The 12,450-nt window shown below is 43.2% G+C and overlaps 1 protein-coding gene across 1 annotated transcript in view; it reads left to right on the top strand.

The window, feature by feature from the left end:
• Positions 1-11,693, top strand: part of TSHR (thyroid stimulating hormone receptor) — a 163,474-nt gene extending 151,781 nt beyond the window's left edge. The window contains exons 10-11 of the mRNA XM_060003364.1: positions 7,953-8,141; positions 10,275-11,693. Of these exons, the coding sequence (XP_059859347.1) occupies positions 7,953-8,141; positions 10,275-11,688 (1,603 nt within the window). The 3' untranslated portion in view covers positions 11,689-11,693. The remainder of the gene's footprint in view (positions 1-7,952; positions 8,142-10,274) is intronic.
• The last annotated feature ends 757 nt before the right edge of the window (positions 11,694-12,450 follow it).

Here is a 12,450-nt window from a genome sequence, read left to right as displayed (position 1 = left end):
TCCTTCATTTCTTTTTCATTTATTTCTGATCTGATTTTTATGAATTCTTTCCTCCTGCTAACTTTGGGATGTTTTGTTCTTCTTTCTCTAATTGCTTTAGGTGCAAGCTTAGGTTGTTTATTCGAGATGTTTCCTGTTTCTTAAGGTAGGATTGTATTGCTATAAACTTCCCTCTTAGAACTGCTTTTGCTGCATCCCATAGATTTTGAGTCGTCGTGTCTCCATTGTCATTTGTTTCTAGGTATTTTTTGATTTCCTCTTTGATTTCTTCAGTGATCACTTCGTTATTAAGTAGTGTATTGTTTAGCCTCCACGTGTTTGTATTTTTTACAGATCTTTTCCTGTAATTGATATCTAGTCTCATAGCATTGTGGTCGGAAAAGATACTTGTTACAATTTCAATTTTCTTAAATTTACCAAGGCTTGATTTGTGACCCAAGATATGATCTATCCTGGAGAATGTTCCATGAGCACTTGAGAAAAATGTGTATTCTGTTGTTTTTGGATGGAATGTCCTATAAATATCAATTAAGTCCATCTTGTTTAATGTATCATTTAAAGCTTGTGTTTCCTTGTTTATTTTCATTTTGGATGATCTGTCCATTGGTGAAAGTGGGGTGTTAAAGTCCCCTACTATGAATGTGTTACTGTCGATTTCCCCTTTTATGGCTCTTAGTATTTGCCTTATGTATTGAGGTGCACCTATGTTGGGTGCATAAATATTTACAATTGTTATATCTTCTTCTTGGATCGATCCCTTGATCATTATGTAGTGTCCCTCTTTGTCTCTTCTAATAGTCTTTATTTTAAAGTCTATTTTGTCTGATATGAGAATTGCTACTTCAGCTTTCTTTTGGTTTCCATTTGCATGAAATACCTTTTTCCATCCCCTTACTTTCAGTCTGTATGTGTCTCTAGGTCTGAAGTGGGTCTCTTGTAGACAGCAAATATATGCGTCTTGTTTTTGTATCCATTCAGCCAATCTGTGTCTTTTGGTGGGAGCATTTAGTCCATTTACATTTAAGGTAATTATCGATATGTATGTTCCCATCCCCATTTTCTTAATTGTTTGGCTTCGTTATTGTAGGTCTTTTCCTTCTTTTGTGTTTCTTGCCTAGAGAAGTTCCTTTAGCAGTTGTTGTAGAGCTGGTTTGGTGGTGCTGAACTCTCTCAGCTTTTGCTTGTCTGTAAAGGTTTTAATTTCTCCATCAAATCTGAATGAGATCCTTGCTGGGTAGAGTAATCTTGGTTGCACGTTTTTCTCCTTCATCACTTTAAATATGTCCTGCCACTCTCTTCTGGCTTGCAGAGTTTCTGCTGAAAGATCAGCTGTTAACCTTATGGGGATTCCCTTGTGTGTTATTTATTGTTTTTCCCTTGCTGCTTTTAATATGCTTTGTATTTAATTTTTGACAGTTTGATTTATATGTGTCTTGGCGTATTTCTCCTTGGATTTATTCTGTATGGGACTCTCTGTGCTCCCTGGACTTGATTAACTATTTCCTTTCCCATATTAGGGAAGTTTTCAACTATCATCTCTTCAAATACTTTGTCAGTCCCTTTCTTTTTCTCTTCTTCTTCTGGAACCCCTATAATTCGAATGTTGGTGCGTTTAATGTTGTCCCAGAGGTCTCTGAGACTGTCCTCAGTTCTTTTCATTCTTTTTTCTTTATTCTGCTCTGCATTAGTCATTTCCACTATTTTATCTTCCAGGTCACTTATCCATTCTTCTGCCTCAGTTATTCTGCTATTGATCCCATCTAGAGTATTTTTCATTTCATTTATTGTGTTGTTCATCATTGTTTGTTTGCTCTTTAGTTCTTCTAGGTCCTTGTTAAATGTTTCTTGCATTTTGTCTATGCTATTTCCAAGATTTTGGATCATCTTTACTATCATTATTGTGAGTTCTTTTTCAGGTAGACTGCCTATTTCCTCTTCATTTGTTAGGTCTGGTGGGTTTTTATCTTGCTCCTTCATCTGCTGTGTGTTTTTCTCTCTTTTCATTTTGCTTATCTTACTGTGTTTGGGGTCTCCTTTTTGCAGGCTGAAGGTTCGTGGTTCCTGTTGTTTTTAGTGTCTGTCCCCAGTGGCTAAGGTTGGTTCCGTGGGTTGTGTAGGCTTCCTGGTGGAGGGTACTAGTGCCTGTGTTCTGGTGGATGAGGCTGGATCTTGTCTTTCCGGTGGGCAGGTCCACATCTGGTGGTGTGTTTTGGGGTGTCTGTAGACTTATTATGATTTTGGGCAGCCTCTCTGCTAATGGGTGGGGCTGTGTTCCTCTCTTGCTAGTTGTTTGGCATGGGATGTCCAGCACTGTAGCTTGCTGGTCGTTGAGTGAAGCTGGGTGCTGGTGTTGAGATGGAGATCTCTGGGAGATGTTCGCCGTTTGATATTACGTGGAGCTGAGAGGTCTGTTGTTGACCAGTGTCCTGAAGTTGGCTCTCTCACCTCAGAGGCACAGCACTAACTCCTGGCTGCAGCACCAAGAGCCTTTCATCCACATGGCTCCTTAATTTGGGATGATTCATTGTCTATTCATGTATTCCACAGATGCAGGGTACATCAAGTTGATTGTGGAGCTTTAATCCGCTGCTTCTGAGGCAGCTGGGAGAGATTTCCCTTTCTCTTCTTTGTTCTCACAGCTCCCAGGGGCTCAGCTTTGGATTTGGCCCCGCCTGTGCGTGTAGGTCGCCGGAGGGCGTTTGTTCTTTGCTCAGACAGGACGGGGTTAAAGGAGCCGCTGATTCGGAGGCTCTGGCTCACTCAGGCCGGCGGGGCGGGAGGGTCACGGAGTGCGGGGCGGGCCTGCGGCGGCAGAGGCCGGCGTGACGTTGCCAGCCTGAGGCGCGCCATGCGTTCTCCTGGGGGAGTTGTCCCTGGATCCCGGGACCCTGGCAGTGGCTGGCTGCACAGGCTCCCCGGAATGGGGGTGTGGATTGTGACCTGTGTTCGCACACAGGCTTCTTGGTGGCGGCAGCAGCGGCCTTAGTGTCTCATGTCTGTCTCTGGGGTCCGCACTTTTAGCCGCGGCTCGCGCACGTCTCTGGAGCTCGTTTAAGCAGCGCTCTTAATCCCCTCTCCTCGCGCACCAGGAATTCAATAGAAGAGATGGAAGATACAGTCAAGGAATTTTACCAGAAGATTCAATAAAAATAATAGCAGAAAATTATAAGAAAAGATGGAGATATGTCTGATGGTTCCAGGATGGTCCTTTTCCACTTACCAGGAATTCCAGGGAAGAAACTCAAGTTACTGTGTTATTCCAAGGCACAAGTTATCCTGGGAACAATACCAAAAATTGTCTTACAGGTGAAGAGCACAGGTCTCCAGATTGAAGGGACCCCTCTATCCCAGTGTCCAGCACAATAAATGAAAAAAGATCTATATCTATATCAAGGCACACTTTCATGAAATCTCACACCAGGGAAGAGAAGGCCATATAATTATTTCACAATATACACGTATCTCAAATCATCATGTTGTACACCTTGCACGTAATATATGTCAATTATATCTCAATAAAGCTGAGAGAGAGAGAAGGCTATAAAAGCTGTCAGAGAGTAAAATCACATCAATGACCAAAGAATATATGGAATCTAAATAAAAAAGAAAAATGGTTCTGAAGAACCTAGGGGCAGGACAGGAATAAAGACACAGAGGTAGAGAATGGACTTGAGGACACGAGGAAGGGAAAGGGTAAGCTGCGACGAAGTGAGAGAGTGTCATGGACATATATACACCACCAAACATAAAATAGATAGCTAGTGGAAAGCAGCTGCATAGCACAGGGAGATCAGCTCGGTGCTTTGTGACCACCTAGAGGGGTGGGATAGGGAGGGTGGGAGGGAGATGCAAGAGGGAGGGATATGGGGACATATGTATACTGATAGCTGATTCACTTTGTTATACAGCAGAAACTAACACACCATTGTAAAGCAATTATACTCCAATAAAGATGTTAAAAAAAAAATGACCAAAGAATAAGAACCTGAATGGCACCGTACTTACCAAAAGCAACACTGGGTGCTAGAATTCAATAGAGTAAAGCCTTTAGAATTCTGAAGAAAAGTGATTTGCAACCTAAAATTTATAGCCAGGTAAAGTGTCAATTGAATACAAGAGTAGGGAAAAAAGTCATTTTCAGTCATACAAGGACTCAGAAAATATCTTGCATATATGACCTCCAAAAAATTACTTGGAAATGTACTCCAGGGAATTCCCTGGTGGTCCAGTGGTTTGGACTCTGCACTTTCACCACTGAGGGCGTGGGTTCAATCCCTGGTGGGGGAACTAAGATCTTGTAAGCCGGGAAAAGAAAAAGAAAGAAAGGAAGGAAGGAAAAAAGAAAGAAAGAAGGAAAAAGAGAGAGAGAGAGAGAGAGGGAGGGAGGGAGGAAGGAAGGAAGGAAGGAATAAAATGTACTCCAGTGAAATGAGGGAGAAAACCAAGAAAGAAGACAACACAGAATTCAGGAAGAGACTTGCGCTGGAGAGAGGGCAGAGACTTAGAGAAGCGTGAACTGTAGACATTGGAGGAACCATGGGTTTCAAGCTGGAAAGCAACAAAACTTGTTCTTTCCAAGTTTTAGAAAGAACATCCTGTCCTAAGTCTGAAGGCAGAATTAGTAGACACTTTCTGGGAGACGAGTCCGGAAGTTTTTGCAAAACTCAGTTGAAATGTAATTCAGACCTAAACTAAGGTGGTAGTTATGAGAACCATGACACTGTAGATCCATAAACAGCAGAGCTGAAATCTGATTGGGGGTCTAGCTCAATTGCATTTTACTGTAAACATTCATGGCATGAATACTGAACAAGGACAAGAGAGAATCCACAAGGACATAAGCCCTGGAAGATGGCACTTGGTGGGCAGGAAATAAAGAAATACCAGCAGGCTTAGAGGGAAGAATCATTCCATTGGGTAATTTTGAAAAGAGAGACAGTGCTACATCCACTGGGAGGTATAGGAGCTCCTACCTTCCTTTCTGCAACACTCAGAGCTGTCTGATTAAAACTTTAGATCTCTGCAACAGAGGTTAAATTTTTTTAAAAGGGGGGGTTGAAGGGGAAGCCGTTGTTCCCCTTGCTTGACTCTGTAAGGGCTGAAGTAGCACCAGTGCAGCAGCCTACATCAGGAGAGGGCCGTACCTCAGAGCACTTCAGGAGCAGTAGGCTTAATGGATACTTAGAGCTACATCAAGTGGCTCATGCCAGTGGGGAGTGAGATGGCTCCAGATAGATTCTAATTTGGGCTGTAAGCAGTCTGTGGCCCTGAGATGAGGTTGGAGAGGAAGGCAAGGGCCAGATCTGAAGGGCCTTGACAAGCATGGTAAGAAGAGTAGATGTTATTCATGTACATTAGGAAGTCACTGCAAGGTTTTGAGCAGCAGAATGACCTTGCTCCACCCATATGTTACGACTACTCTACTGCTGTGTGAAGAATGGACTGGAAGGGAGTAAGAGCTGACAAGAAAACTACCACAGCAGGAGATGCTGTTAGCTTGAACCAGAGAGCTTCCATTAGAGATGCAAATACGAGCTCTGCTGGAGTTCAAATCCCTGTATTTTGCTCGATTAAATGGACGAGGAGCAGGTTGGTGTCAGGGTGGGGGATTAGAAGCTAAATTTGGGATGGATCTGTCAAGTTGGAGATGCTTGTGAAAAATCTATATGGAAATGTCAAATAAGCAGTTGACTATATAAGCCAAGGTCTGGGCTGGAGCTGTATTTGCTTGGTTCCTTCCTTCTGATTTGAGCTTAAACTCCAGATTGTGGCAAGGAGGGCATTAACATTGAACACCTACTATAGGCCAAGTACCAATTATGTTACAGATGTTTCCGTCACAAAGTTTATACACATTTTCCAAAAACGCCTTCCCAATTCAGCCCCACCAGGACCCAACTAGAGGCTACCTGGGAAACGCTTATTGCAGACACTCAGACAAATCAGGGAGTAAATTCCTCCCCCCCAGGTTGCTAACGAGTTCCTGGAGGGGTTGCTGCACCTGGATCTATGTTCAAAGACTCCAGAGACCTGAAGATATGAAGGAGTCTGGTGATAATCCCAGCCCCCAGCCACTGAGCTGTCCTAACCTTCAAGCCTTCCCGGCTGAGTCCCAGACAGCACAGAGCAGACACAAACCATCCCCTCCATGCCCTGTTCAAATTCCTGGCCCACAAAAGCTATGCTTGTAATAAAAAGATTGTTGTTTGATGCCATTTAGTTTGGGGGTATTTTGTCATGCAGTAACAGGAATGGTTACTGAAGTGTTTTCTCAAGAAATATCTATTTAAAGACACAGACCTACTAGAGAATGGACTTGAGGATACGGGGAGGGGAAAGGGTAAAAAAAAGAAATATCTAATTAAATGCAAACGCACTATTTGGAAGGATAAACTCTTTCAGATGAACACACACAATCAGTGTATCCAACAGACAGCAAAGCAGAAAAAAGGAGCCAAGAGATACTCTCTTGTTTCACCGACAGAAAAGAGACACGTAAGTGGCCTCCAGAAAACCGGAGGCATAAAGATGGCCACACCATGAAGACACACGGCTAAACGAGAAAGAGATGCATCCAAAGGAAGATGAGGCAGGAGAGCAAAATCCAGCCTCATTTACCTCACAGTTGGGCTTAATTCCTCAACTCTCTCACTAACCACAAAGTTATTCATTTAGGCCAGTTTTTCCAAATGTACTTGCTTAACGTTAAAAATCACCTGGGGATCATATAGTAACAAGCACCAAGGGTAATTATTATCCCCAGGCAAGTTTGGGAAATGCTGAAATATGGAATTTTTAAATTAAATATAAAACAAAATAGCGAACATGACAGCCTCCCCCCAATAATCACAGTTCTGCAGTGAATGGGGTTAATACTCAAGCTTCCTGTTTATAAAAAGCAAGTTGCAAGTTCTAGCAGCCTTGAACCCTGAGAATGTAAATCCCAGCTAAGTCCAATTACAATAATGTGGAGTAGAAGTTGAAAATATTGGAATTCATTTGCTAATCAGTCATTACTAATTACATGAAACATTAAAAATATGATTGTAAAAAGAAGGAATATTTAATGAAGGTCAATTTAATTCAATTGATAAAATATAAAATAAGAGAGATGTTAGTTTAAATATTTATGGTCTTATTCAGGCTGTTACTCAACACAAGTAAAAATGATGGAGCAAGATACATAACCTGGATTCTGTGGGACTGAGAAAAGAGCAGGAAATGTCACACTAAAAGCCATGAATTAATTCTACTTTAGTAACTGACACTAATGTCTACACTGTCCCCAGCCTCACCACCTCAATCTGAATCTCATTTCAAATTGTTAATATAAATCCTGGAGTTTTCTTTCCCGGAATACATTTAGAGCCTTCTAAGGAATCTGTGGCGAGATTGTTCTGAGTCATGAAGCCACCATGTAACTGGTTATGACTCCCAAGTTCTGCGTCATTAGGAGAAGACTTTCATGATACTGGTATTGATCCATATCGATGAACACTTTATCAATCCCAAAACCCTAGCCCTCACAGAGACTGGGAGCAATTTAGTCCCCTCTGAGCCTGTTCAAATTTATTGCTCTTGCCTCTTGAGACCATTTAGTAGTTATATGATGTAGTTTTCCAGAGTAAAATTGACATCCATCTCTGATTCCCAGAGTTTGTGTGTATTGTAATGGGTAAAACAAAATGTCTGCTGAACTATGTATTATTTGTACTGATAGATCCTGGAGTTCTAAACAATAGAAATGGAAGTCCCTTGCAACATACCAACTTAGAAGCATAATATCCATCCTTAGACCAGTGGCTGTGTGTAATAACTCAGAGTGCATATTCTACAGCAGAAAGCATCGTGTCATCTCCCCATTAATCTCAGGCCTGTCTGTCTTTCTGGCCAAGAACTGGAAGGCCCTGGCTGCTCACCATCTCTCTGTATCACTGTTCTCTCCCTCCCAGGGATGTCTCTCATACCAGTGTTACTGCCCTGCCATCCAAAGGCCTGGAACACCTGAAGGAACTGATAGCAAGAAACACTTGGACTCTAAAGAAACTTCCACTTTCCTTGAGTTTCCTTCATCTCACACGGGCTGACCTTTCTTATCCGAGCCACTGCTGTGCTTTTAAGAATCAGAAGAAAATCAGAGGGTAAGTGACAGTGTCTGGAATAAGTGACAAAAGGCTTTGGTTGAAGTTGAATTAATTTCTGGGTTTGAGGAAGAAGCTCTGTGGTTTGAAAACCAGGTGAAGAAGAATTTGGAAACATCCGTCAGAGACATGAAGTTCATGGGACACAGTGACTGCAGACCGAAAGGGTTGCAGATAAGAAATAAGGCCTGTGTCGCTGGATCACAGCAGGGGAGGGAAGGATTTTAGGTGATGTTGTAGGAGAGGCAGGAATCTTGTAGAGGTTACACGACATGATTTCTGGCCTCCAGACCCAACCCATATTAGGTGCCACAACTATGAGGACGAACTTAGGAACAACACGAGCAATTGGATTACCTGGTCAGTTCAGGCCTTGCAAATGTCACAGCTCCCTGGTTACAGTGTGGGCTTTGTAGTCACCTGGGTTTGTGTCCCAGCTTTGCCACTTCCTAGCTGTGTTATCCCACCCTACTCACTTAACCTTCCTGAGCCTTTGTGAAGGGAGATCGTAATGCTACCATTTACAGAGGTTTTGAGAAGAGCAAATGAGAAACTGAGTAGAAAACACCTATCACCATGACCTGGAATTTAAGTTCTCATAATATGTATTATTTTATTAACAGGCTGCTTGTGGGGCTGCAAAAGAGGGATGGCCTTCTTTTTCTCCCATGCTCTCTCTGAATCTTGTCTTCACCTACAGTTTCACTCTGCATCATTTCCCCTTTTGTGTCTGTTCTTCATTTATCTCTTATTCACTCCCTCTTGGCTTCTATATAATATCTGCGGGTTGACTTCCTGCACTCAGACTAGCAGTTGTAAATAAGTTGGGATCTAGCTGTGGGGATAGAAGCAAACAGGAAAGTTGAACAGCTGTGCAAAGAAAGCTACTGCGGGCATAACAGTGGCAGAAAACTAGGAGTGGGATATGGGGACGGTGTCAGCCAGCCCTGAGCAGAAAAGGGACCAGGGACGGGCGGGAGGCTAAAGTGGACCCCGAGGGCAGTATCCAGATTTCTCGTCAACCTCCAAACAGGTTGGAATAGGCAGTCCACCAGGCATTTTAAGCAGAGCTCAATAGATGAATCTGCTCAGCAGCTAAAGCCAGTTAAAGAATCCCATTTGGGGAATTCCCTGGTGGTCCAGGGGTTAAGACTCTGTGCTTCCACTGCAGTGGGCACTGGTTCGATCCCTGGTCGAGGAACTAAGATCCTGCATGCTGTGTGGCGTGGCCCAAAAAAAAAAAAAGAATCCCTTTTGATATCAGTCTGGAGAGCTAGTGAAACACTAAATCTTACTTCCATAAGCATGTCTGAACAATAGTGTCCATTTATTCATTTGTTCAATAAATATTTATTGAGCACCTGTTATGTGCCTGGCACTGTCCTATCCACAGCAAGAGCCTTCTTGCATTTTGTTAACGTTCTAGAATGGGAAGTCAGAAAAGAAACAGGCAAACAAAAAGAAGATATTAGATAGTGCTGTGAAGAAAATAAACACAAGGCTCAGGCAATGTATTAAGGAAGACGAAGGAAGCCTCTTCTGAGGAAAGAAAATCTGAGTTTAAAACTGAATAATGAGTAGAGGCAGCCATGAGTTTTTCAGGCAGGCAAAGGGAACATGGAATTCTAAAGCTCTGAAGAGGAAAAAAAAAAATAATAGTAACCAAAATATACATGGCACTAACAATGTTCCAGGTGCTGTCATAAGAACTTCAAAATGATAAACTCATCTAATCCTTTAACAATCCAAAACGAAATAGATACTCTCCCTATCCCATTCTACAAATGAATAAACCAATGTTCATAGACCTACCCAAGATGAAACAGCCAGTAAATAGTAGAATCAGATCCTAACCTAGGCAGACTGGCTCTAGCATCCATACTTTTTTTTTTTTTTAAGTCACTGCTGTTCTTGAACTGGTTGCAGACGAGAAATAAGGACCAATGTCAGTGGATCACACTTCGAGAGGGGAGGGTTATAGGAAATGACATAGGAGAGACAGGCCTGACCAGATCATGTAGAATCTCACAGAATCATGTATATCATACGAAGTAGTTTGCATATTTTGCTAAGTGTTGTGGGGACTATTAGAGGGTTTTCAGCAAGTGGTGACTTATATCTACTGCCTTGCAGAATCCTTGAGTCTTTAATGTGTAATGAGAGCAGTATTCGGAGCCTGCGTCAGAGAAAATCTGTGAAAGCTGTAAATGGTCCCTTCGAACAAGAATATGAAGAGGATCTGGGTGACGGCAGCGCTGGGTACAAGGAAAACTCCAAGTTCCAGGATACCCACAGCAACTCTCATTATTACGTCTTCTTAGAAGAACAAGAGGATGAGATCATTGGTTTTGGCCAAGAGCTCAAAAACCCCCAGGAAGAGACCCTACAGGCCTTTGACAGCCATTATGACTACACCGTGTGTGGGGGCAGTGAAGACATGGTGTGTACCCCCAGGTCGGATGAGTTCAACCCCTGTGAAGACATAATGGGCTACAAATTCCTGAGAATCGTGGTGTGGTTTGTTAGTCTGCTGGCTCTCCTGGGCAATGTTTTTGTCCTGGTCATCCTCCTCACGAGCCACTACAAACTGACTGTCCCACGCTTTCTCATGTGCAACTTGGCCTTCGCAGATTTCTGCATGGGGATGTACCTGCTCCTCATAGCCTCCGTAGACCTCTACACGCAGTCTGAGTACTACAACCATGCCATCGACTGGCAGACAGGCCCTGGGTGCAACACAGCTGGTTTCTTCACCGTCTTTGCCAGCGAATTGTCAGTGTACACACTGACAGTCATCACCCTGGAGCGCTGGTACGCCATCACCTTCGCAATGCGCCTGGACCGCAAGATCCGCCTCAGGCACGCCTACGCCATCATGGTTGGGGGCTGGGTTTGCTGCTTCTTGCTCGCCCTGCTCCCTTTGGTGGGAATAAGCAGCTATGCTAAGGTCAGTATCTGCCTGCCCATGGACACCGAGACTCCTCTTGCCCTGGCATATATTATCCTTGTTCTGTTGCTCAACATAGTTGCCTTTATCATCGTCTGCTCCTGTTATGTGAAGATCTACATCACAGTCCGGAATCCCCAGTACAACCCGGGGGACAAAGACACCAAAATTGCCAAAAGGATGGCTGTGTTGATCTTCACTGACTTCATGTGCATGGCCCCAATCTCATTCTATGCTCTGTCAGCACTTATGAACAAGCCTCTCATCACCGTTACCAACTCCAAAATCTTGCTGGTTCTCTTCTACCCACTTAACTCCTGTGCCAATCCATTCCTCTATGCCATTTTCACCAAAGCCTTCCAGAGGGATGTGTTTATCCTGCTCAGCAAGTTCGGTATCTGTAAACGTCAGGCTCAGGCATACCGGGGTCAGAGAATTTCTGCAAAGAACAGCACCGGTTTTCAGGTCCAAAAGGTTACCCGAGACATGAGGCAAAGTCTCCCCAACATGCAGGACAACTATGAACTGCTTGAAAACTCCCATCTAACCCCAAATAAGCAGGACCAAATCTCAAAAGAGTATAAGCAAACAGTTTTGTAAGTGGTAGGGGGACTTGGGCTGGTTTCTTGAGCATGCATTCCAACCACTGACACAACACACAGTTGACCCAACCTGCAGGTAGTGTTCAGCTCTGGAGAGGGACTAGCCTTAACCTAATCATTGCCTCCAAGAAGGAAGAGAGGCTACCGACATGTCTGAATCCCAGGTGATATCAAAGTAATGTATACTTTCTGGAAGAGTTGCTGGATGCTAAGTGCAGTGATGACATTGTGTAAAATGCTTAATAAATATCACCTGAGCCATGTTGACATTGAGCTTTCTCACTTTCATATGGCATTTCATACTAAAGCTTCAGCAAATGGCAAATGCTATTAACTTGGTTGGTGACCACAAGATAAAACTGGCCCCATGTTGGTTTAGTTCCACTTCATGTTCCCTGATACAACCCAAGAGAGTTTGAGTCCCTAGAAACTGAAAAGTCAAGCAGAACATCATGCACGGAACAGCTATTTTGACACATGAAGGAGGGGGAAGGTGTAGATTTGAGTTGTTTTTTCAGACTCTGAAACTTAATCATCTCTGCACAAGAATCTACCTGATGTGACCCAACTGTTGCCTGGAAAAACTGGCAAGATTTCAGCTGTTGTGGCTGAGCAGACTAAGAATTACTCTTCTTGGCCAGTCTTCTGGCATTAAAGATGTGAACTCTAGAAAGTACTTATAAATAGTGACAAGTGGGAATTATGAGCGGGGCACACTAGATCTCCCACTGATTAATAAAGCAGGCTGGACACTAGTTTA

Source organism: Delphinus delphis, chromosome 2 (genome assembly GCF_949987515.2).
Source record: "Delphinus delphis chromosome 2, mDelDel1.2, whole genome shotgun sequence".
Taxonomy (NCBI): Eukaryota; Metazoa; Chordata; class Mammalia; order Artiodactyla; family Delphinidae; genus Delphinus; species Delphinus delphis.
The sequence above is the reverse complement of the archived record's forward strand: the minus strand, read 5'-3'. Positions and strand labels throughout refer to the sequence as shown.